The sequence below is a fragment of the Microtus ochrogaster genome, chromosome 10, assembly GCF_000317375.1.
Source record: "Microtus ochrogaster isolate Prairie Vole_2 chromosome 10, MicOch1.0, whole genome shotgun sequence".
Taxonomy (NCBI): Eukaryota; Metazoa; Chordata; class Mammalia; order Rodentia; family Cricetidae; genus Microtus; species Microtus ochrogaster.
This window is the reverse complement of record NC_022016.1, coordinates 81,868,691-81,895,916: the sequence shown is the minus strand read 5'-3', so window position 1 is coordinate 81,895,916 and position 27,226 is coordinate 81,868,691. Positions and strand designations below refer to the sequence as shown.

At 42.7% G+C, this 27,226-nt stretch overlaps 1 protein-coding gene across 1 annotated transcript in view; it reads right to left on the bottom strand.

The window, feature by feature from the left end:
• The window catches only part of Per3 (period circadian regulator 3), a 51,131-nt gene that overhangs the window by 6,359 nt on the left and 17,546 nt on the right, over positions 1–27,226 (bottom strand). Inside the window, exons 10-17 of the mRNA XM_026782295.1 lie at positions 24,405–24,510; positions 23,185–23,313; positions 22,562–22,688; positions 13,423–13,555; positions 12,822–12,943; positions 8,573–8,746; positions 3,570–3,800; positions 2,057–2,755 (exon numbers count right to left, since the gene is read on the bottom strand). Of these exons, the coding sequence (XP_026638096.1) occupies positions 2,057–2,755; positions 3,570–3,800; positions 8,573–8,746; positions 12,822–12,943; positions 13,423–13,555; positions 22,562–22,688; positions 23,185–23,313; positions 24,405–24,510 (1,721 nt within the window). The remainder of the gene's footprint in view (positions 1–2,056; positions 2,756–3,569; positions 3,801–8,572; positions 8,747–12,821; positions 12,944–13,422; positions 13,556–22,561; positions 22,689–23,184; positions 23,314–24,404; positions 24,511–27,226) is intronic.

Below are 27,226 nucleotides of genomic sequence, written 5' to 3'. Positions count from 1 at the left end.
AGTTGGATCTCTATGAGTTCGAGGCCAGCCTGGTCTACAAAGGGAGTTCCAGGACAGGCTCCAAAGCTACAGAGAAACCCTATCTCGGAAAAAAAAAAACAAAAAACAAAAAAAAACCAAAAAAACGAAAAAATGTGTTATATATAGGTGACCAAGTGTCTGCAGAGACCCAACAAAGACTGTGGAACCTTTGAGGCTGGAGTTACAGGAGTCAGCTGATAGGTGTGCTGGGGGCTACTCTGGCCCCCATGGCAGCACTGCAAGCACGCTTAGCCACTGAACCACTTATCTAGTGCTGAGCTGCCGTCTTATTCCCTAGCCCCCCAAGCTTTATTCACTCAGGCTCTCAGAAGTGAGTGAAGGGAGGGAGATGGCTCATCAGTTAAGAGCCCTTGATGTTCTTACAGAGGACCCGCAAGGCAGCTCAGGGCTTCTTTAACTCCAGCTCTAGGGGACCCAGCTGCCTCTTCTGGCTTCTGAGGGCACTGCATGCACCTACTGCATACAACATTCAGGCTGCTAAAATACTTAGCTTTGAGTCTACACCTAAATGCAGGAATGACAGACTCTGAAGAGTAAACTGATAAATATATCTGGAAATGCTTTTTAAAGTAGAGTTTGCAAAGTTAAAGGATATTTATCTAAAATTTTTCAGTTTTGAAAATGACATGTATAAGCATGGAAGGATAAGCTGCCTGCTTTCTGATGATGCCAGATAGTGGCTCCACCGCATCCACACATGCCTGCTTTATGTGTACATACAGATAAGCATGAATCCTACATCTCCAAAGAGGAGGCATTAATATTTTAAGAGCCAGAGGAACAGGATATCTGCTGTGAGACTGTGCCTACTAAAAAATGTCAGGGAAGCCGGGCAATGGTGATGTATGCCTTCGATCCCAGCATTCAGGAGGTAGAGGCAGGTGGATCTCTTTGAGTTCGAGGCCAGCCTGGTCTACAAGAGCTAGTTCCAGGACAGGCTCCAAAGCTACAGAGAAACCCTGTCTTGAACAGCACCCCCCCAAAAAGAACAAAAACAAACAAACAAAATGTCAGTGAAGCTATATCCATAAAGTCTCAATGGTATGGCTGCCTAAACAAGACCTGAAGAAGGACAACACCAACAGACAAGTCAACAGGAAAGGAGGAAAAAGCCACAGGGCCCCAACCCTAGACAAAGAACTACACGGAACTACAATGCCAAGAATGGGAGAAAATAGTCTTCCCCAGGAAGAGTCTTCAAATTAGTTACCCGGTACCAAGTAGTAAGGCCTGAAATCATAAACATAAAGGTAACACTATATAGACTGAGCATATTGAATTTACATATTTAGGAATATGTATATATAGTATTTAAATATTTAAGAATGCATATATTTTGTATTTATATATTTAGGGGTACATATACACACCCCTATTAACAACAGCAACAGCAATAATAAAAGGCCATAATTTTGAGGAGAGTAAGGGGGATCTGAAGGGAAACAAATGGGAGAATGATATAGTTCTATTTTGACTAAAAAAATTTTTTTTTTTTGGTTTTTCGAGACAGGGTTTCTCTGTGGCTTTGGAGCCTGTCCTGGAACTAGCTCTGTAGACCAGGCTGGTCTCGAACTCACAAAGATCCGCCTGCCTCTGCCTCCTGAGTGCTGGGATTAAAGGCTTGGCCACCATCGCCTGGCTTGACTAAAAATTTTAAAAGTATGAATTCTAAATTCATATCCTGTCATATGGCTTATTCCCCTTACTTGACCACAACACCGGCTTTAATTTGTAAGGAATGAACATGTTAAGTTTAATACCTGGATATCAAATTTTAAAAGGTAGAGGAAACCTAGCACACTTAAAAAATTTGAAAAACATATTTTGTGAAAACCATCCCCAAGCATCAAGAACAGATGATTCCTTCATTTCTTCTCCACAAATGGACAGGGACACACTCGCTCACACTGAGCAGGGCTTAGTCCAGCTGTGAGGCGGGTCACTAGTGACTAGGCTACCAGTGCTGAGCCTCGGATTGGTTAAAGGGTCCAGATTTTCTCACTCACTCAGGTACTGACGGCACCACTTACACACTCAACTTCTGGGCCAGCAGCTCTTCTCACTGGATCTGGAGATTCAGATGGGGCAGGCGTTTCTTCCTGGAGTAAATTTAACTGTAAAGGTGAACTGCTCCTTGAACTAATAAATGGATGCTCTTCGCCGTGTGTCTCCCAGCCTTCCTCCATTCTCCCATGGCTGTGGTCTGAAGAAGTTGGTTCCAGGTGTGGAGCCATTGCTGGTACTAAGGGTGTCATTTCAGAAGAACCTGCAGCCCCCAGGAATGCATATGGGGAGAATGATGCTGACCACAGAGGGAAGATTGGGGGGCTGGGCAGGAAGATGGTCATGAACGAGTCCAAGTAAGCAGAGGGGAAAGCTGAAATAGGCTGCGGGCCAGCGGGCAGAGGTGGGCATTCAGCTGCAGCTGCCCAGCCTGCAGAGCTCCCTACTCCCAGAGAGGCAACTTCGAGAGGAAAAGACGAAAGGAGACAGGGGTCCTGGTTGGGAGCTACCAGGGCTGATGGGAAAGCTAGGCTGGAGGCGTGGGGGGAGGAGACAACAGAAGGGCTCCAGGGCTGTACACTGGGAAGGAGTCCTCTGACATGGGAACAAAAGTCAGCACTGGAGCTGCTGGTGTCCAAAGGCACTGGCAACTTCTTCCGTTTGTGCTTCCGTCTCCCACTTCCAGCACATCTGGTCTGCTTAGGAGAGCCTGATGAAGTGATAAAGAAGCCTTTAATCCCAGCACTTGGGAGGCAGAGAAAGTTGGATCTCTATGAGTTCGAGGCCAGCCTGGTCCACAAGAGCTAGTTCCAGGACAGATTGCAAAGCTACAGAGAAACTTTGTCTCAAAAAAAAAGGAGGAGGCATGTCACAGAAAAGTAACAACAAAGAGAGAAAGTTGCAGGTGATTTTAAACACTTTCCAATGAATGAAGTATTTGCCAATAGTAACTATTGTAAAAATAACAAAACATTGTTCTAACTCAACAAAAATTCTGGTAAAAACTAATACACTAAAATAAATCAATTCCAGCACCTTAGTAGGTTTCTTATAAAACTGTTCTCAGGTCCAGATTCAAATAAGGTTGTAGGTAAACTGTGGAATAAGCGATTGTAGCATCTTGGTATCTTTTGGAACCAACCCGTAGTTCTCCCTGGTACAGTTGGCCCTACACTGCCACAGGTGCCAAACCTGCAGGTCTGGCCAACTACATATGGAAAATATTCAGAAAAAAATGATCATATACAAAGGTCCCCATTATCCATCCAATTATAATAATATACTATAATAATGGAATATTAAATGTTAAATAAAAGATAAGTTAAAGGACATGGAAGATGTGAGCAGGTCATGCAAAATATTATGGCTTTTGATATGTAGTAGGCCTTGAATGTCTGTGATTTTGGGTGTGTGTCAGGTAGTACTTCCTGGAAGCAATCCCACTGATACAGTAGTACAGTTCAACCTGCATATAATCTATAATAATCCAACAACGAAAGGGCTATGTTCTAAAATGTAGCTACCTTGAACACAGGAGTACTTAGCATTGCTTTTGCTCTTTTTCTGCAGATAGCAGCTGTAGGGTGAGGTCAGGATCCTTTCCTGGAACCTGTCAACATAGCTCTGTTCTTCCTTCTGCGTGTGTGCGGAGAGGACAGCTGTTGTGAGCCCCATGTGCTCAAGTTCTTCCGCAGTCAGGGCCGATGGCTGTGTTCTCAGGGTCCAGGGCTTACATGCTAAGGCAACACCCTCTGCTAAGATCACAGAAAACAGATTTAATAATTAATAGCAATTATTTATTTTTTTATTTTGTAGTTGCCTTTCAACAAATTTCGACAAACATAATTGTTGGAATATAAAAATATCAGTACAGTACAGAAATTCCTCTTGTCTTTCTTTCACTTTAATGTATGATTATAATAATATACAGACATTTATTTAGATCTTGCTACTATAAACATTTTCCATGTCCTTACATTTTTTGATTTTTGATCAAAATTATTAATTTAGAAACAGAGCTTGGAACTTACTACATAACCCACCTTACCTGAATTTGTGACCCTCCTGAACACTGGGATTACAAGTGTGTGCCAGCACAGTTAGCCTTTGAATTTTTCCTACTTGTTTCTTTGAGATGAAGCCTCTCTATGGAGCCCTTGCTGTCCTGGAACTTGTTATACAGACTAGGCTATTCTTGAACTCACAGAGAGCCACTTACCTCTGCTTCCCAAGTGCTAGGATTAAATGTGTGTGCCACCATCCCTGGCTCAACTAGTTATTTAAATAGGCAACATATTCACATAATTCAAACACCGAGTTTTAAAAATAAATTTAGTAAATTCTTCCTGTCCCTTTCACTACCTACCCAGCTCTTTTTTATTCTCCCACAGAAAATCATTCTTTTTCTCTGTCCTTTAACTTTCTTTATGCATAGAGAAATAAGCATGAACACAGAGGCTCATGTGCCCACTGACTGTTTTCTCCAAAAACACTAGCCTACAGTTCACCCCACTTCCTACTCCTTGGGGAATTTAACAGTACACAGCCATCTCGTACTCTGCATGCAGTGAAGCATTCACATCATTCACAAGTACACCTGCATGCACCTGTACACAGATTCTTCACATGTGCACCTGCATGCACCTGTACACATTCTTCCCACATGTGCACCTGCATACGGATTCTTCACATGTGCACCTGCATGCACCTGTACACGGATTCTTCACATGTGCACCTGCATGTACCTGTACACAGATTCTAAGTTGTTTCAAGAAGAGATCACGGTGGGTGCTGTGGTTGGCTTCCCAATACCCTTCCCACCTCTCAAGGCTGTGCCACCTCCAGAAATGGGCTCTGACTTATTTTGAATCAACTTAACTGCTGTGGCCAGCAGTGGAGCAGGGACTAGACTGACTTTCTTGCCTTAAATAATGAACACAATGGACAAAATATATGAAATAAACAGTTTCAGGGCCCTGAGCCTCAGATGGAGTCTAATAAACTCCCTATGAGGTGAGGTTAGATCTTCCAGGAGAGGAGAAAAGGAGACAGCTACAGAGAGAGGACCCTAGAGAGACAGACAGCCCCGGGGCCTGGAGGAAGGTTTTCCTTGAGTCCCGGGTTGGGAAGGGACTTTCAGAGACGAGATGACAGCTCAAGCTTAGAGAACACTGCTTCTTTTATCAGCCAGGCCAGAAAACCTCATTTCAGTCAGCAAGATGGCTCAGTGGGTAAAGGTGCTTGTCATGTAAGCATGGTGACTTGAATTTGATCCTAGGAATCCATGTAAAAGGAAAGAAACTGACCCCTAGAAGTTGTCCTCTGACCCTCAAACACGCAAAATAATGCAGGAGCATAAATGCATGCACATACACACATTTGAAAAAGCAAAAAAGAAAGTCCTGGCGTTTAGTAGCTGTGACTGAAGAATTTAGTAGCAGGGATGATCAGGTCCGCAGTGCTCAGAGCCGGTGCTGGCTTGGCAAGTTTTAAATATGAGTCTAAAAAAAACCAGTCTGTTTCCAGGAAAATCAATTGGGTCTCAAAATAAAACCCCAAATGTTCAAGAACACAAAATACTGTGACTCATTTAACAGTAACTGGCATCTGATAAGAAACCACCAATCACACAGGTATAGTGGTGCACACCTTTATTCCCAGCACTCAGGAGGCAGAAGCAGGAGGATCTCTGAATTTGAGTTCCAGGACAGCCAGAACTATACAGAGAAACCCTGTCACAAACTCCACCCCATTTCCCCAAAAAGATGGCTTCTCTATCAGCATTCAGAGTTGTCTGTTCTGCTGCTGCCTGTAAATGTTAGTATGTTGTCTTCTCATGAGTATTTATTTCAGAATAATTTCAAAGTCCATTTCAGACTTTTTCTTTGACCCATGATTATTTAAAAACATGTTATTTAGTTTCTAAATTATTGGGCTTTAAGTTGGACTGATTTTTAATGTAATTCACCCTAACAGAAAACACATCTTTACATATCAGCAATCCTACATCAGAGACTTACATTTCAGCACAACATATCTTATGTCAGCACACCTCCAAATGTGAGCTCTACAGTATCTGTTAAAGACTACCCAGGCCAACATGGCCAACACTGTAGCTCAGTCCAGCCACCTTTTCTTTTCCTTTTTTTTAAAAATTAATTTATTTATTTACTAAAGATTTCTGTCTCTTCCCCGCCACTGCTTCCCATTTCCCTCCCCCTCCCTCAGTCAAGTCCCCCTCCCTGGTTAGCCCAAAGAGCGATCAGGGTTCCCTGCCCTGTGGGAAGTCCTAGGACCACCCACCTCCATCCAGTCTAGTAAGGTGAGCATCCAAACTGCCTAGGCTCCCCCAAAGCCAGTGCGTGCAGTAGGATCAAAAACCCATTGCCATTGATCTTGAGTTCTCAGTAGTCCTCATTGTCCCAGCCACCTTTTCTGCACATTTAAAAAAGTACCTTTATTATTTTAATCATGCACACCTATATATGCCTTCTATCTCACGCTCTACCCTGGTACTATAATGGCAATGATGGAGAACAATTTGATGCCCTGCTTCCCACTCACAGGCAACTGACACTGGGGAAGTTACTTAGTTATCACACATAAATACCAAAGGTTGCAAGGAATGCCCCGTGATCGCGGTCAGCAGACAGGAGCTCACTCCAGGGCAAGGGTTAAACCTAGATACTAAGCTTCCCAGAATGCAAAGAGACATGAAGATTCAAATGCAGTCAAGTTGGCGAGATCAGTCATCACTAACACAATTCCTCCCGATGGTCCTCTGAGATGGAGGGTGTGCAAACAGAGTGTGCTCCGATTAGCTGGAGAAAGTTCTATCGGAGCTGAGGTAGGCCTTCGGGATTATCAGCAAATACACAATTTTTGGGGGTACTTTTGGGTGTGGGGAGGTGTTTGTTGTTTTTGTGGGTACACCCCATCACAGTGGGGTGACAAGACAGCTGTGCCCTCAAATCATGAACCCAAAGCACCCCATTTCCCTGAGGTTGCGGCAGTCGGGAATTCTGTCACTGTGATAGGAAAAGTATCCAATACAGCTTCCAAGAATGAAGCACAGAGAACAGCCACAGCGACTATTCAACGCACATTAGCCAACGTGCCACAGGTTAGCAAAGGTAAGCTAGAGACAAGCCCAAAACTTAAGGGAAGTGTCACTACGTCACCTGTCAAGTCTATGAAAAACCAGAAAGTCAAAAGGACAGGAGGTAATGGAAAAGAATAAAGAGATCAAGATTAGAATAATTTATCAAGTAAGTATGTTGTAAGGGACATGCTCTACTTGAAGGGGTCTAGCACCCCCAAGCATGGCAAACAGGATGTTGACAGGTTTTGCCTTTTGCCCTTTTCCCCCTTGCTAAAAACAGATGACAGTCCTACAGCTAGCCACTGGGGATTATTCCCTTATTTGGCCACTTCCTCCTACTGAAGTTGACTACCAAAGTCCAGCTCTTGAAGTATGGAAGCTCAGTAACCAAAAGTCCCCTTGTGACTGACTACCCAATTAACATGCATAATCAAAATTAATCACCTCATTCTAAGACAGAGTCTCCCTTTTTACCTTTATAAACCACCATTTGTCTGTGGGCCACGTCTGTCTCCTCTCTATCCAGAGGCAGTCTTTTGTCCCTCCTGGGCAAGTAACCCTCCCTCTCTCCCTGGCCCCCTGGCCCCTTTTCCCTCATTCTTTAGCTCCTGGCTTTGTCTCTTATTCCCTGCCCTTTGTCCCTCTAGGGCAAATAAATCTCCTTTGTGCCGAGAATTTGATGTCTGGGTGCATCCTGTACCGACTCTGAGGGAGCCAATCCCTCCCTTTCACTACTGACTTAACAAGTCAACACAAAAGTGAGAACATATGTGTTATTCATCTAGTTGCCAGTATACATTCAACACGTTAAAGACTTTTTTTTTTTTAAAAAATGATCAGTGAAAGGGGCTAGAGAGTTAGTTCAGAGGTTAAAAGCACTGCTGTTCTTGGAGAGGATGCAGGTTTGGTTCTCAGAACACACATGGTGCTCACAACCACCTCTAACTCTAGTCTCAGGGGATATGGCACCCTCTTCCGGCCTCTCTGGGGACCAGGCACACACACACGGTGTACATGTATGTATGTATGTATGTATGTATGTATGTATGTATGTATGTATGTATGTATGTATATATATATACATATATATATATGAAGGCAAAACATCAATATACATAAAATCTCTTAGGAAAAAAAATTTAGCCACAACAGAACCCAATGAGGTCCACAGGAAACTACATTAACAATGGCGAACACAGAGGACTCGGCCCCACAGTGCCCAGCAGCTCTAGGAGCTCTATGCCTCAACAGACCCTATTAACAAACAGCGTACGTAACAAAAATAGCCTGTAATACATAACCAACACAAACACGGCAACATTCTTAATTAGGTTTACTGGATAAAAGTCAGGGAACAATGGTTAAGATATAACTAAGCAAATGGTATTAATGGATTCTTTTCTCATCAAAAGGCAAAGGTGGTACCTGAGTGTAGGGGCGGGACATGGACAGTGGTGCCGCTGCAGCTGCACTGGCTTCTGCCAGACCCCGTGCTTAGTGCAGCAGGGGACAGGGAGCACGCAGCACCTCCTTCAGCATCTGTAGACGGTCCAGTTGTTGGCATTTCTTTTTGAGGTTTGTTCAGGATCTGTTCAGTCTCTGGTGATACATGAGAAACATAGAATAAAAAACCCTAAGTGGATGCTTACAGTAGTCAGTAACCGACAAACAGAACCACTAGCCACACAGAGGATTCTGTGATCCACCACATAAACACAGAGAAAAAAAACACATCATCATCCCATTAGATGCTGAAAAAGCCTTTGACAAAATTCAACACCCCTTCATGATAAAAGTCTTGGAGAGATCATGGATATAAGGGACGTACCTAAACATAATAAAAGCCGATTGTCAACATCAAATTAAATGGAGAGGAAACTCAAAGCAATTCCACTAAAATCAGGACAAGACAAGGTTGTCCACTTGCTCCATAACTATTTAATACAGTACTTGAAGTCTTAGCTACAGCAAAAAAACAACTGAAGGAGATCAAAGGGATAAAAATTGGAAAGGAAAAAGTCAATGTATCATTATTCGTAGATGATATGATAGTGTACATAAGAGAGCCCAAAAATTCTACCAGGAAACTCCTATAGCTAATGAACACCTTTAATCAAGAGGCTGGATACAAGAGTAACTCAAAAATATTAGTAGTCCTCCTACATACAAATGATAAACGGGCTGAGAAAGAAATCAGGGAAATAACACCTTCACAATAGCCACAAATAATATAAAATATCTTGGGGTAACTCTACCAAGCAAGGGAAAGACTTGAAGTCTTTGAAGAAAGAAATTGGAGAAGATATCAGAAGACAGAAAGATCTCCCATACTCATGGATTGCTAGGATTAACACAGTAAAAACGGCTATGCTACCAAAAGTGATCTACAGATTCAATGCAATCCCCATTAAAATCAACCAGTTCTTTACACATCTTGAAAGAACAATATTCAACTTCATATGGAAAAACAAAAAACCCAGGATAGCTAAAACAATCTTGAACAATAAAAGAACTTCTGGAGGTATCACCATCCTTAATTTTAAGTTATACTACAGAGCTATTGTAATAAAAACCATAAGGTATTGGCATAAACATAGACACGAGGATCAATGGAATCAAACTGAAGACCCAGATGTAAATCCACATGCCTATGGACACCCGATTTTTGGCAAAGAAGCCAAAATTATACAACAGAAAGAAAGCACCTTTAACAAATGGTGCTGGTATAACTGGATGCTGGCATGCAGAAGGAAGCAAATAGATCCGTATCTATCACCTTGCACAAAACTCAAGTCTAAGTAGATAAAAGACCTCAACATAAATCCAGATATACTGAACCTGACAGAAGAGAAAGTGGGAAATAGCTTTAAACACACTGGTACCAGAGACAGCTCCCTGAATAGGACACCAGTAGCATAGGCATTAAGATTGACAATTAATAAATAGGACCCCATGAAACTGAAAAGTTTTGTAAGGCAAAGTACACCATTGATAGGACAAAATGGCAGCCTACAGGATGGAAAAGATCTTTACCAACCCCCACATCTGACAGAGAGCTGATTTCCAAGATATATAAAAAATTCAAGAAACTAGATATTAAAAAAACAAAATAATCCAATTTTTAAAATGGGGTAAAGATGTAAATAGAGAATTCTTGACAGAAGAGTATCAAATGACGGAGAATCACTTAAATAAGTGTTCAACATCCTTAGTAATCAGGGAAATGCAAATCAAAATGACTCTAAGATTCCATTGTACACTTGTCAGAATGGCTAAGATCAAAAACAAAAGTGACAGCTCATGCTGGCAAGGATGTGGAGCAAGGGGAACACTCCCCATTGCTGACAGAAGTGCAAGCTTGTACAGCCACTTTGGAAGGCAATATGGCAGAAAACTGAGAATCAATCTACCACAAGACCCAGCTAGAGTTTGAAGAGACGGCTCATGCGGCTGAAGAGATGCCTCAGTGATTAAGAGTGCTGCCTGAGTTCAATTCCCCAATTCCCAGTATCCACACTGCAGCTCACAACTGTCTATAATGGAATCTGATACCATCTTCTGGTGTGCAGACATATATGTAAATAAAATAAGCAAATAAATACATCCTTTCTTTTCTTTTTTTCTTTCTTTCTTTTTTTTTCTTTTTGTTTTTCAAGACAGGGTTTCTCTGTAGCTTTGGGAGAGCCTGTCCTGGAACTTGCTCTGTAGACCAGGCTGGCCTTAAACTCACAGGGATCTTCCTGTCTCTGCCTCCCAAGTGCTGGGATTAAAGGCGTGTGTCACTACCACCCTGCAAATAAATACATCTTTCAAAAAGAGAAAGAAAAGACCCAGCTATATCACTCTTGGGCATATACCCAAAGGATGCTCAAGCATACCAGAAGGGTACTTGCTCAACTATGTTCATAGCAGCATTATTCATAATAGCCAGAACCTGGAAACAACCTAGATGTCCCTCAACCAAGAAATGGATACAGAAAATGTGGTACATTCACACAATGGAGTATCGCTAGCTGTTAAAAACAGTGATATCATGAAATTTGCAGGCAAATGAATAAAACTAGAAAAAAAATCATCCTGAGGTTAACCCAGACCCAGGAAGATAAACATGGTGTGTACTCACTCCTAAGTATAACTAGATATACAATAAAGGATAACAATGCTACAACCCAGACCCAGAGACACTAGGTAACAGGGATGTCCAGATCTCCCTGGGAAGGAGAAATAGAAAAGATTTTGTGAGTGGACTGTGGGCAGGTGGGGATGGGAACATGAAGGATCGGGTTTGAGGAGGGGATGGTGGAGGAGAGGGTACTGAAAGACACTGCTGGAAAGGGAGGGCATTTTGGGGTCAGGAAAAACAACCTAGTGCAAGAGAATCTCCCAGGAATCTACAAGGATGAACCCTGCTAAGATTCCAAGCTACACGGGATACCTTGAGTGAACTGGCCATCTCCCGTGACCAGGCAAGACTTCGAGTGGGATTGGGACAGTAACCCAATCACATACGTTGTGGAGCACTCCTCTACACTGCGTGAAGATGTGTCACTGTGATTGGTTTAATAAGGAGCTAAACAGCCAAGAGGTAGGCAGGAGGCATAGGTGGGACTTCTGGACAGAGAGGTCTAGGGAGAAGAAAGGAGGGTGACCAGCCAGATACAGAGGAAACAGGATGGGCAAAATGGAGGTGAGGTAATGAATGTGTAGTACAAAGTAGATTAAAAAATATGGGTTAATTTAAGTTATAAGAGTTAGTTACAAACAAGACTAAGCCATAGGCTGAGCTTTTATAATTAGCAATAAATGTGTTGTTATTTTGTAAGCTGGTGGCCCAAAGAAAAATCGGACTTGTATAGTCAGATCATAACCTTTGACCTAGAGTCTGTTCTGACTATGGGAAACACTGGGGTAAGGGGACCTAGAGATTAAGGAAATGGCCAGTGACTGGTCTAGCCTAAAACCCATGCCAGGAGAGTAAGTCCACCCTGACACGGCCTGGAACACAAGGACCCAGAGACCTAGAATAGAACCATATACTACTGGAGAAAAAAAAAAAGCCAACATAATGATGCCTAATGATATTCTGTTACACTTGTAGATAAACGACTAGCCTAATGGTCATCAGAGAGGCTCCACCCAGCAACTGATAGAATCAGGTGTATACCCACAGTCAAACATTAGGTGGAGCTCAGGAGATCCTACAGAAGAGAGGGAGGAAGAATTGTAGGAGCCAAAGTAGTCAAGGATATCACAAGAAAATCTACAGAATCAACTAACCTGGCCAGGGGCTTAGTGAGAATGAACTGACCACCAGGGAGCCAGCATGGGACTAACGTAGGTGCTCTGTCTATATGTTACAGTCCTCCTGAGGAACTCCTAACAGTGGGAACAGGGGCTGCCTCTGACTTTTACAGGATTTTGGGACCCTACTCCTCATACTAGGTCATTCTTCTCAGCCTAGTACATGGGGAGGTGCTTAGTTTCACTGCAACTGTGTAAGCCATGTTTAGTTGATATCCATGAGAGGCCTCGATTGGGGGGTGGGGAAAGAGGAGATATGGGGGAAGGGACTGGGAGGAGAGGAGGCAGGGGAAACCTTGGCCGGGATGTAAAATAAAGACAGACAGACGGACAGAAAACAATGAAGTCATCTACTGTGAGGACACTCCTGTACCTCGCAGTGCTGTGCTGCAGTCCACATCGTGGTTTTGCTTGGCTTCTTCTGAGGATGAAGACGTGTTTGTGCAGGATATGCACTTTCTTTTCAAGGCCGGGAGACTGTAGCTTGTCAGGTACCTATAACAACAGGATTGGGCTGTTTCTGTATTGGCTCCCACAAGCTTTTCCCGCTTCTGTGCTTTGCTTCCATGACTGAGGCCTGGGGGACTTTGTCCTTCCTTCTGGGATGAAGTCAGCCCTGATCATCCCAGCCTGCATCAGTGACTTCAATATCTCTTTCACTACGCTCTTTAACTGGTCTTCACCTCTCACACCATTTAATCCTGACAAGCTTACACATTCACTATACCACCGCTCTGTCACAGAGAGATGCAGCTTCTTATTTTCCGTGCCCTCCACAAAGGTCAATACATTGTGAACTGTATGTAACAGGCACCCACTCCAAGGCTAACAGAGGACTCAGCACCATTGTCCCCAGCAGCTCTAAGAGCTCCTCATGCATCTACTGATCCTATCCCTTGTAGTATGAAGTCAACACACACATCTCTGAAGACACAATGCGGTTCCAGTGAGCTAGGCTCGCAGGCATTTCTCACCTGATGACACTGTCGATACAGCTCATCTGCTGGTAGGATGAGCTGTGCTCTTCTCGCCTCGGGTCATCACAAGAGCCAGTATCCATGCTTTTATTTCTCAGTGTCTGAGAGGAAGAAAAGTCCTTCTGCTCATCTGAAGAAAATGAAAGCATATGCAATTAAAAATTTAGCATGTATCAAGGAAATAGTAAGCTCATACATGTATAAACCGTTATGCAGTCATTAACCATGAGCTCAGATCTAAATGCACTGACACGGAAATATCAGTCAAGTGAATAAGGCACAAAAGCAAGCTACACAGCATGACTGCACCAGTATTTTTAAAACAGAATGGAGTATGTATACCAAAGCGACTATCAGATGAAAGGCTGGTGGGGAAAACCCAATGCCAAGCCAATACTACTTATTACAACTGGCCAAGACAGCTAATGCTGTGTGTCACCCCGCCTTGCACAGTACCTGTCCACTGAACATCTGTGGAGTGGGTCTGTGGACACGGAGACCAGAATAATTGGATACCACACATATCCCCCGTGTTGCAAGGTAAAGCACACAGCACTGCGCCTGTTTTTGTGCTGTCCCACATGCTAGCCACTACCACAGGAAGCACTTGAAATAGGCCACTACAACCAAGGAATAATAAAAGAATACTGCATTGGTTTGAATTTGAACTGAAATTATCAAGTGTGGCTAATGGCACAGATGTGGAGAGAAGGGGGAACACCTCTAGGCTTGAGGACTAGGGAACCTGAACCTCCTGAAGCAAGAAGAGCGAGCCAGTAAAGAAGATGGAAAAATAGGCTGAGAGGAAACCCTACAAAATGGTGCTATGGGGGTCTGGAGAGATGGCTCAGAGGTTAAGAGCATTGCCTGCTCTTCCAAAAGTCCTGAGTTCAATTCCCAGAAACCACACGGTGGCTCACAACCATCTGTAATGGGGCTGGTGCCCTCTTCTGGCCTGCAGACATACACACTGACAGAATATTGTATACATAATAAATAATAAATTAAAAAAAAAACCAAAAAAAAAAAAAACAAAACAAAACAAAATGGTGCTATGGAAAAAAGAATGGTGCCGAGGTCAAGGGTGACTATATCATACTGTTGACATATTTGTGGCATTTGCTACTGCTGCTCTTAGGGATGGGCATTTTTAGCTGACCTGGAGCATCCTAACTTAACACAGCTTTATGGATAGCCTCATTCCAACTCTACAGAAACAGTATGGAACATTGGCATGCCCCTCCCTGAAGCTTCCACTAGCATTCACACAGCAACATTCCACTAATGTTCACACGACACAATAAAACCATGAAATTCACAGTGGAGGCGTGCTCTACTGGGATGAGGACTTTGCTTGAATTTTTCTGGGTTATCGCTAAATGCAACTTTTATTTCAGGATCTGGTCCAGGATCTCAGTGAATCTGGTGGTCACATCTTAATTCTATTGTAACTTGGTCCCTTGGTCTTCATTTATTCCTCATTTTTCAGTACAGACACGTGGTTATTTCATTTGGTGGGTTATAAAGCAACACTGTCATGATGAATTTTGTTACTTAATTGACCCAGTCTGAGCTACTCATAGCTCTTCCAAGCTCTGTCCTGTGCCCGTTCTGATGTCTTTTTTGTCTCTCTGGTCCTGGTTCTCTTTGTTGGAAAAAATACACCCAGAAATCAGGATTTTTGCTGTTTGGTGTGTCTATGCTTGTAAGTACTCTAAATGGTCAGAACTGATACACAAGTCTGTATATTAACCCATATCTGTCTGCTACCCTTCAGTTGAAAGCCTAAGTTCTTCCACATGCTTCTACTGCCAGTCCAGGAGAACTTATTCTACAATTACTCCTTTGATTACTCGAAACTTTTACAATAGTGAGAGATCTTGTTATCATTATCTAAAATGTCTGCATAAACTTGTTCAACCTTAGTATACAAAGCAGCTTCAGGATTCTTCCTGTAATAAGCCCACCAACCTGGATATGGTGTTTATGTACAGTAGTACTTTGTATTTGGCACTTAGTTAAAATATATTATTTCTTCTTCTCTAAATATACTTAACCTACCTCCTTAAGTATGTTTTTTTTTTTCTTTTAAACACTGCCTGGCCCATTAGTTCCAGCCTCTTACTGGCTAGCTCTTACATATTGATCTAACCCATTTCTAATAATCTGTGTAGCCCACGAGGTGGTTTACCAGGGAAGATCTTAACCTGCGGCTGTGTTGGGTGGGAGAATCATGGCGACTACCTGACTCGGCTTCTTTCTCTCAGCATTCTGTTCTGTTTACTCTGCCTACCTAATTTTCTGTCCTATCAGGCCAAGCAGTTTTCTTTATTAGTTAACCAATGAAAGCAACAGATAAGATACAAGACCCACCTCCATCATTTCCCCTTTTTCAGGGAAGATCTTAACCCGCGGCTGTGTCGGGTGGGAGAATCATGGCGACTACCTCGAGTATGTTTATGCCATCCATGTTTAGCAGATTTATCTGCACACAGCCCGAGTTCTCCCTACATTCTAGAGTGGGACTAACTACCCAGTTTCCCCTCTGTAGACAGCTCCTCTCCCGCCAGTCTCAGTATGTACCCCATCACTGGTGGCTGGTTTTGCTGCGGTTTCAGTTGCATTAAGAGAACAGGAGATGGCTATCTTAGGCAAGGTTCAACAACTAACCCCATGGCTTCAGTTACCCATAGTTATGTCTAAGCTAAAAAACAACCAAGTGGAAAGATGCAGATGTTCACTCTTCCTGTTTTAGACTGTGCACTACTCTAGACAGTGGGATGCAACCTCACTGCTCTGCTCCATCCCACATAAGTATAAGTCATTTCTTTATCCAGTATATCCACATGGTCTACGGTACCCAACCCACCATGCTGAGCCCAGTGATTCAGCATCATCATTAACAATGGACTCTTCCTGAGCTCTTTAAGGTCAATAGTAGACTACCTATGTCACAATGCCTGTTTATTCACCATCCTTCATCTAATTTCCATGGTGTACAGGGTTCACATCCAATTATTACATTATTTCAAAGACAAAGGCTGACAACAGCACATTCTCCCCACCACCTTGCCCATGTTTTACTTATACGTTTTAAGTGCAGAACACTATTTTAGTTATTTTTCAAATAAATTAAAAATAAAACTTATTTTTCTTTTATTCCTTGTCCAGTATTTTTATTCCTTAGTGTAGATAGGTTTGGTTTTTATCATATTTCTTCAGCTGTAAGAAATTCCTGGGGCTAGAGAGATTGACTCAGTGGTTAAGAGTCAGTTAAGGGATCCAGCACCTGTAGCCACCATAGTCTAGTGTCCTCTCTCATGTACGTACACATGTATGCATCACACAGAGAGACAGAGAGACAGAGAGAGAGAGAGAGAGAGAGAGAGAGAGAGAGAGAAAATAAATTGTTAAAAAATAAGAAATTCCTTGACATCTCTGGTAGAAAAGTGTGCTATCAAATTCTCGGAAGTTTGAGAAACCTGCTTCTGAAGGATTCTGTACCAGGTACAAAACTCTGCGTTGACAGTTTTTTCTTTGAAGATGTGGTTTATGGTCTTCCTCTGTAAATGATTTCTGGAGAAATGCACTGCTATGCCTTATCTATGGTCATCTGTTTCTTGCTGCCTTCATGATATACTTTTTGGTTTTATTTTCAGCAGCTTGAACAGGAATGATTTTTATTTTTTAAAAAGCTGATGTTCTTTGAATCTGCAGACTCTTGACTGTTAGATCTTCAAATATTTCTTTTAGGATTCCAATCAATCCCGTATTAGGTATACTGGTGCAACCCCTGAACTCGCTCCACTGTTTCCATTGCAGTTTGTGGAGTCTACGTGATATCCAAAGCAATCTATGCTGGAGCTTACCGATTCTTCTGTGTGCTGATAACTGTCATGTCTGATTTGCTGAAACCTTTTATTCTCCAGAGTATACAAACATCAATGTTAGTCTCTTCTGACTTGGGTCATATGAACATTTTTATGTCACAGAGACACATCAGTGGGAAAATGGGCAGCAGGATATACACAGTATCTCCGGCATTTCTAACATTTCATCAGTTCCTTCTCAGAGCTGGCTTTGCTCATGGGGCGTTTTGCCCACTAGCCCAGCAATGCACCATTCACAATTATCCTACTTGTCAAGTATTTCCACTGCGGTGTGTTTGTATTCCTTTAGTGACCACTTTGTTTCTTGTCTTTCCATAAACTTCATTTCTTATCAAAACTGTCAGAGACAGCAGAGATGGAGCAGCCACATCCCTGTAAAGGCCTGGGCTTGGATTAATGCAACCTTAGGCTGAGCTTGCAGTCTGTTCTATGTTTTTCTGAATGACTCACTTCCAAAATCCTCTAGCCAGACTCTGTGCTTCAAGTGGTGGCTGTTTTGAGAGTGTCTTGAATACCTGCTCCATTTTCAGCTCTTGCTCCCACTTTGCATATCTCCCTTGTAACTTCCCTGATGCAATAAGCCAGTGCACTTACTGAGTCAGCCAGTCAGCAGCAGTCCAGTGTTTGCTTTGTCCATTCGTGAAACAACTGTTTCACAAGCCTGAGCCTTTCCTTGGATTTCAGAACTGGTAGCAGCTGCTTCAGTATTCCAACAGGGTAAAGAAAGGTCGTAGATTTGTTGTCTTTTTCACTCCAAGTGTGGATGGACTGATGCTCTTCATTCCTGAGCAGAAAACGGAAGTACTTGCATATCTCTTTATGAATGGGGTTAAGTGACCTTATAAAACAACTGGAGGTTGATGTGGTGGCATGCACCCAGTCCTAGCATGTTGGAGGGTGTTAGAGAAGGATTGTTTTACCTCAGGAATTTGAGATAACTGGAGTGATGAGCACCACCTAAAAGCCATGGGGGTGACAATGGAGGGACGAGCTTCGCCTCAAAGCCATGGGGTGAGAATAAAAGAATGAGCTAAGACTCTTTTTGTTGTTTTTGTTCTTCTGTCATGTAGGGAGAGGTTTTCCTTTTCCTTGAAGGTTGTGGGTATTCAAACTCATTCTTGGAAGCAGTGAGGGCTCACACTGAACGCTGTATTTTCCATACCTTGACCCTAGACACCTTAACTGTCCACACTGTGAGAAATAAATGCCTTCTTGTTTGAAAATTACAACATCAAAAAAACAAAACAAAACAAAGCAAAGCCCTGTAAGGAAGACAGGTCTCATTTTGCAGCCCGGGCTGGCCTGGAACTTAACAACAATCTACCAGCCTCTGCCTTCTGATTGTAGGAGGTATATGCTATTGCCCCAGAGAGCTCAGAAACTTTGACATAATATTACACAGAGCCCAAAGAAGCAGTAACATGTGCTCAGTAGTCTGAGTTGCTTTGGGGTGTGGCAGTGTTACTTATGTGTGCACGTGAGTGGAGATCAAACATCAATTTTGGTATCTTCTGTAATTCTCCACTTTAGCTTTTAAGATCAGGTCTCTCACCGAATCAGGAGCTGCGCTGGGTAGATTGGCTGACTAGTGGGTCCCTGGGATCTGACTGTCTCTACATCTTAGCACTGGAGTTGCCAGCATGCATGGCCATGCCTGGCCTTTACATGAGTCCTGCGGATCCGAACTAGTACTCACACTTGTGCAGCTAGGACTTTACCCACTGACCCACCTTCCTAGTCTGCTGCCTTAAAAGTCCCAACAGATCTTCAACAACCCAGCTACTGTTACTACTGGTCTTAGAAAGTAAATGTCACCCATGTTATGTAAGCTTACAATTGACAATGACGAATACTATTATAAAATTTACATGATCAACATCCATGATTTCTAAAACTGTATTAAACTTCAAGGAGAAAAATGAAAGAACAGGCAGTTAAGTTAAAAACAATCAATGTGTAAAATGAGAAACAGGGAAGTCAGTAAGTTGATGCACACAGGACAGCAGTGTGGTCCATGGAAGAGTGTTTGCCTAGCGAGACCCTAGGTTCCATTCCCACAATCCAATCTAATTTCCAAACACAGATTTTTTTTTTGTCTGCTAGGTAACTAGGGAGCTTTCTAATATAAATACCACTGAATATAATCAACTGATCCAATACTTTTGGAGTGAGCCTTACCTTACACTCAAGAAAAGCTCAAAGGTCAAATTTTCTACTCAGTCTAGATTATTCTTCATTTATTTGAAGTGACAAAAAAGGATTATTTCAATATTCTTTATTATCTGTGTTAAAAATTATTTTCTTTCGGGTTTGGATAGCTTAGAAAGGAAAGAAACCGAGAGTCTGATGGTGTGGTGGTTTGAAAGAAAATCGTACCCAAAGAGAATGGCATGATTAGCAAGTATGGCCTAGTTGGAGGAAGTGTGTCACTGTGGGGGCAGGTTTTGAGGTCTCTGCTCAAGCTTCCCACCGTGTGACTTTCAGTTGATTTCCTGTTGCAAGATGCAGCACTCTCAGCTCTAACACCATGCCTACCTGCACACCACCATGCTCCCCACCATGGTGATAATGAACTGAACCTCTGAAACTGTAAGCAAGCCACCCCAATTAAAGGTTTATGGTGTCTCATTACAGCAATAGAAAACCCAAGACAGAAGCTGGTACAAGGAGTGGGATATTGTGATAGGTCTGACCATGTGTTTGTTTGGAGGAATCTGGACTTTGGACTTGGGTTTGTAAAGCAGCAGAATGCTTTAAGCTCTGCTTAATGGGCCACACTAGTAGAAGCATGGAAGACATAGGAGCTGAGAGTCATTTGAACTGTCAGGGACTCAACTCAAGAGGTTTCAGAAGAGAAGAATTTCACTATATTGCCTAGAGACCATTCTTATGATATTTTGGTGAAGAAAGTGACTCCCTTTGGTGAAGAAAATGACCCACTTTGTCCTTGTCTGAGGAGTCTGTTTGAGGCTGAAGTGAAGAGATTTGGATTAATTCTGTTGGCAGAAGAAATCTCAAAACAGCCTAGTATAGACTCTGTCCTGTGGTTATTAGTGGTAACTCTAATGAATATTTATAATAAAAAGAAGCAAGCTGAGCAGGGTAAATTACAAAATGAAAATTTTGAGGAGAAAAAGAACACTGGGAAGTGGAGTAGAGCTAAATCCTGTGTTCAAGGAGATAAACAGATTAAGAAATGGAATAAAGAGTGGTGACCTCAGGGCAAGATCTCAGCTAGCTGAGTTTCTAACTTGTAAAAAATAAATAAATAAATACAAGCTTAGAGATGGGAGGGCACACCTTTAATTCCAGCACTCAGAAGGCAGAGGCAGGCAGATCTCTGAGTTTGAGGCCAGCCTGGTCTACAGAGCAATTTCAGGACAGCCAAGCTAAGGCAGTGAAAGCCAGAAAGTTGGTGAAGATTTAATTGAATGAGGAGGCCATGTTCCCCTTCCAGCAAGCAGCAGAACTTGGCAGCTTTGGTCACATGCTTTTAGGTTTAGAGTTAAGGATAGAAGAAAGGAGTTATGGAATAAAGTTGTTGAGGCCAGGCATATGTCAGGGGTGTCCCTGAATGGAGGCCTAGTAGAGAGGCCATTTCATGAAGCTGTCAAGTTGAAGCCTGGGTTGCCTTGGAGAACCCAAGATGGTAGAGATGCCAGAGTCATGGGATACCTGCCGAGCAGAGTTGTGTATCCAAATGTTTTTCTCTGTCTAGCCTGGTCCCGCTGGACTAGTTTCTCTCCCCCGCATCAGTCCCAGCAGCTGCTGATGAAATAATCACTCAGAGGCTAATATTAAGTATAATTGCTTGGGTGACAGCTCAGGGTTATTACTGGCTAGCTCTCTCTTATAAATTAACTCATTTCTACTAATCCACGTATCACCATGTGCTGTGGTATTACCTCTGTTCTGGTGTCTTTCTCCTTAGGCTGCTGCTGATATCGCTCTTCTTGGCAGCTGACTCACATTCCTCCCAATCCTGCCCTTCTTCTCCTGTATATATGTTTGGATTTCCCGCTTAGTTATATTCTATCCTGCCTTACATCAAAGCAGCTTCTCTATTAACCAATGGTAATAAAACATATTCACAGCATACAGAGGGGTATCCCACATCATCTCCTCTTTTCTGTCTTTGTAGAGCTAGCCAGTAAGAAGCCTGAGGCACTGGCCAAACAGTTTGTAATTAAGATTAAGCTTCAGAGTGGTTGGTTATTCAGGAACTGGTGAGTGGGAAGAAACCTCCAGAGAGAGTTGCTAACAGGAGTGGAACCAGCCCAAGAGAAAGAAGTGTGTTGTAGTCAACAAAGCTGAACAGAGCTGAAGATCTAAAAAGCATTTTGACATTGGACAGAGAGCTGCAGAGTTTGGAGTTTGTACAGCTGGCTTCTGGTCTTGCTTTTGTTCAGTATTTCCTTGCTATGCTCCCTTCCCCATGTTTTAGAAAGCTAATGTTTATTCTGTGCCAATATATGTTGGAGGTATGTGATCTTTTTGATTTTGAATTTTATGAGGATTATAGTTAAGAGATTGTCATGCTTCTCAGAAGAGACTTTGAAATAAGTTTGAGACTATTATTGATTGTGGGAACTTTTGAAGTTGGACTAAATGTTTTTTTTTTTTTTTTTTTTTTTTTTGCATTATGATATGGCTCCAAGTCTTTGGGGGCCAGGGAGTATAATGTGGTTTGAAAGAAAATGGCCCCCAGAGGGAGTGGCACTATTAGAAATGGCCTAGTTGGAGGACGTGTGTCACTGTGGGGCAGCTTTGAGGTCTCTTTTGCTCAAGCTTCCCTCAGTGTGACTTTCAGGTGACTTCCTGTTGTCTCTAAGTAGCACTCTCAGCTACTCCAGCACATCTGCCTGCACACCACCACGCTGCCCATCATGATGATAACAACTGAACTCTGAAACTACTAACAAGCCACCCCAAGGAAATGTTTTCTCTATAGGAGTTGCTGTGGTCATGGTGTCTCTTCACAACAAAAGGAAACCTAACTAAGACAGATGCTATCAAAATAATTAAATCTTTATTAAGGCATATTGAGCTACATTGTAAAACTGTTTAGCTTCCAAGTGGTATTGTGCAGCCAGTATATCACTGCTGTCAATACTATTCCATTTTCTGGGAAATTCTGCAAGCTAGAGAGCAGCACAGAGCTCAGGGGTTTTGCTCAGAGTGCATACATGCAGCTGTCTATCAAGAGACAGATTCAGGAGCAGCTGAGGGCTACTCTGTTGACTTACCACCACCCTGCAGCTCCACGCACATGTCCATCACTGGCTTGACTGATCTGGCCATTGACTCAAGGTACAGCTGTTGACCCACATTCTTAATTTTGTTTACACAGGTATAGACCTGCTGCAAGGTCATCTTAGGGAGAAGAATGACAAAACAGGGTTTATAAGCGTAGAAGTGTGCACTAAAAGATACACAAACAATACAGGCTTAACCTCTGGTTCTTTGAGACAAGACTAAAAGCAGCCCTCACTTCAATTCCACTTTTTGCTGAGCCACCGTACAATGATGCCAATCAAACTGTATGTCCATCTACTCATGATACACTGCTTTTCGGAAAGCATACAGTTAATCCAAATGTCACCTGGCAAAGGTGATTTTTCCCTTTAAAGACAGGGTTCTCACCATGTAGCCCAGCTGGCCTCAGAACTCTTGCTTTCACCCTGCTGGAATGATAAGCATTTGCCACTAAGCCTATCTCAGATTTTTTTTTTAACAGACATTTATTTATTTCCATTCACATCATTTTCTAAAATAAATTTAAATTAGTCAAATGACAAGTCCTAGGAAGTCACGGGTACAGGAGCTCCACTGACACATTACATCTGCACAAAATACATCTTCCACACACCTGCTCCTTCTGTGCTTCCTCCACACAGTGTCCACTTGACTCACTGGAAGAGGGGATGCTGACGTGCTGCTCCTGTGAACCGCTGCTGCCCAGGCTCCCGTAACCACTGGAAGCACTGGCATGAATGGGCTAGAAGGAAGGGGCCAGCTCAGTCACTGCTGTGTGCGTGGTAAGGATGTTCACCTCAGAGCTTCTAGCCTACAGCCACCACACAGCCAAGGGCTTCTTAAACGCTACAGTAGTATGGAGGCTGCCAGCCTGCACGCTGGTGTGAGACACCTCAGCGCCTTCCTACTCTCAGGGCAGGCCTCACTTTCTAGTCTACGTAGAGATTGCAGCAACATGTCCTTTTAGATGCCATAAGGTAACTGCTTTTTCTAAATCATAAATAATTTTACAAAATAAAACAAACTTCAGAGCCGGGCGATGGTGGCGCACGCCTTTAATCCCAGCACTCGGGAGGCAGAGGCAGGCAGATCTCTGTGAGTTCGAGGCCAGCCTGGTCTAACAAGAGCTAGTTCCGGGATGGGCACCAAAGCTACAGAGAAACCCTGTCTCGATAAACCAAAAAAAAAAACCAAAAACCCACCAAACTTCAGTTCCCTGTGCTCAATTTAGAATAGACAGAACACATAAAATAAAAACATAGATTTTTAAAAAAATTTCAGAGACTTCATGAACCCTGAGATTTTATAAAAAACATTTCTGAAAAGCTCTGGGCTCACATTCAACACTGACACACTCAACTTTATTTACTAACAGGACCTATCTTCGGCTGTTCTTTCCAACAAGTAATTTTCCTCTTCTTCCTTTATAATGACAAGAAATACTGAGACCAACCATCTCGCTCTTCTACTTTTAAAAACCGAATTATTTTAAAAAACACTGACGTTCAAGCTCAGGAGCTGAGCACACTGCTGGTGTCTGAAGCATGAGAAGAGTTTCTCATGAAGAAAGCAAGAAAGCAAGGGTCTGCCCTGACACTGCGGCCCAGTCTGTTGTGCTGAAGTAAGTGCAGCCAAAAATGTCCTGTGCATCTCACTCAGAATAAGAAACCAAATGAACAGAACTTAATCCATAGAAGCAAAGAGAAGAGCAAACATTTCTAAGATGTGGAGGTAAAGGTTCCTCTCTCCTCAGTGTGTTCTTGTGGTCTGACCTCACTGAGACCAAACTAACAAAAACACCATCTGGGGAATCGTGTGCTTTTAAAACTTTACCTGCAGAAGAAGTCTGTGAATCTGTTCTTGCAAATCTGCTATGTCTTTGTCGTTATTAGGGGCCTTTTTTATTTTGGTAGCAAAAACATCCTCATTTAATGGGCTCCTATAAAATGTCAAGAAAAACAATGAGCCAAGCAATCAAATTCATCTAAAATGAAAACTAACATGCTTGCAACAGACCATTTAAAGAACCAGCTATGTTCTGATGAACCAACTCTTTAACTCTAGATTCAGAAAATATGGAGTTAAAATTCCCAAAGAATCAAAATAGACATAACAACTCCAACCCACGTGGTCCTGGGAACAAAACACAGGACCTTGAACAAGCTAAGAAAACAATCCACCATAAATTATATCTCAGCTGTTGTTTTTTGAGTCAAAATCTTGCTACAATTAACCCAGGCTAGTTTTACCTCCTGAGAACTGGGATTACAGGCAATCTTTATGTAACAGGTTCAGGGGTGTGTGTGGGTGTGTGTGTGTGTGTGTGTGTGTGTGTGTGTGTGAGAATTTAGTAAAAGTAAAGCCAGTGATAAGATATTAAAAATCTGACTGAGTGAACCCTTTGTACAAATGTTAAGATCCTAAAGTTGCCAAGCTTACATACTTAAAGCTGGGCTGGAGATGGCTCAGTGGTTAAGAGAACCTGTTACTTTTCCAGAGACCTGGAGTTTGGTTCCTACCACTCATGACAAGTGACTTATAACCTCTGGCATCTGCACATACCCACATGCAGTCATATACACCTAACCTACACATAGTTAAAAAAAAATAGTGAAAATAAACTTAAAAAAATTTAGTTGGGCATGGTAGCACATGCCTTTGATCCCAGGACTTGGGAGGCAGAGGCAGGAGGATCTCTATGAGGTCAGCCTGGTCTACATAGTAAGTTCTAGGACAGCCAGAACTACATGGTGAGAGCTTGGCTCAAAACACCAAAAATAAATAAAATATAAAGCTACTAATCAATCACCTATGCTACCTGATAAAGATGCTCTACAACCCCCCCTAGTGGTGAACATGAGGCTGTCACACTCCTACCTCCCACCTCATTTATAAACCAGAGGATTTAAAACCTGAGCTAGTGGGAGCTCACCATCTCCAGCTGGACAGGGAAGAAACCAGCACAGGACCAAACTAGACCCTCTGAATGTGGGTGACAGTTGTATGGCTGGGGGAGACTGTGGAGCCACTGGCAGCAGCAGTGGATTTGTCCCTGCTGCTTGTACTGGCTTTTTGGGAACCTATTCTCTTTGGATAGATACCTTGCTCAGCCTAGATATAGCAGGGAGGACCCTGGACCTTTCTCAAAGCAATGTTCCTTACCCTCTCTGAAGAGTGGATGGGGAGTTAGGTAGGGGAGTAGGTGGAGGGGACAGGCGGGAGGGAGGGAGTGGGAACTGGGATTGGTATGTAAAATGAAAAAAGATAGTTTGTTTTCTATTTTAAAAATGTAATTAAACCCCCCTTCCCCCAAAAATAAAATCTGCCACTGAGGTGCTTCAGGGTAAAATTGTTTGTCGTGTAAGCCTGATGACTGGAGGGATCTCAGAGCCCATGGTGAAAGGTGATACCCACACAAGAAGTTCTCTGAGATCCACATGTGTGTGTCATGTTACATATTCCCCCATCTTACATGATAAATTAAAAAACGAAATAAAAACTACCTGAATATAGTGAATACCAACAAAGATGACAAAGAGAGGAAATTGACATTAAGGCCTCCTCCTAAAAACTATGTTAGTCTCTAAGAAAATGAAAATAACATCCTCAAAAGCCATAAAGCAGCAGTTCTCAACCTGAGGGTTGCAACAACCCCTTTGGCAAATCCCTAAAATCCCTATCTCCAAAAAAAAAATTACATTATGATTCATAACAGTGGCAAAATTACAGCTACAAAGTAGCAATAAAATAATTTTATGGATGGGGTAACCATAACATGAGGAGCTGTATTAAAGGGTCCCAGCATCAGGAAAGGTGAGAGCCACTGTTAGAGAGTGATCATCATTGTTCAAGTGCTTTACAAGAACCATCCTACAATGGATGTCAACCTCTCGAGGTCCCCAAGTTATTAAGGAGAGATGAGAGATAAAGGAAGGGACCAGTTTAGGTACCAAGGCTCACACATTCGTCATGACAGGAAACTACCTCTTGGGTCCTCGGTAGAGTGGGTACTGATGAGGAATACTGAGTCAGATATATCACTTATGAAGTCTTAGGATGTAGGCATTACCCCTGACATTTGGTGTGTGGCTGGGTGATGTAGCCCTGTGGGAGAATGTTTGCCCAGTCCAGGCTGGATGGAAGAACTAACCAAGAAACAGACAAGTGAGAAGCCAAAGAGAGGGCTCCGTGGTTAGGAACACTTTCTGCTTTAAAGAGGACCTGGGTTTGGTTCCTGGCTCTTACAACAGTCCGTAACTCCAGTCCCAGAGGACCCAGTGTCCTCTTGTTGCCTCCACGGACCCAGGTACGTACTCAGTATACTTACATACATGCAAGCAAAACACTTATACTTACAAAATTAAATCTTTAAAAAACTTTAATTTAATTTTTTAAATGTGTATGGTGTTTTGCCTGAGTATATGTCTGTGTACCACATGCATGCCTGGTGCCTGTGAAGGCCAGAAAAGGACACTGGCTCCCCTGGACCTGGAGTCACAGATTTACAGTACAGCTACCGTGACCTAAGAGCTGAAACACTGCCCAAGACTACAGTCATCACAGTGACCTAAGAGCTGAGACACCACCCAAGACTACAGCCATCCCAGTGACCTAAGAACTGAGACACCACCCAAGACTACAGCCATCCCAGTGAC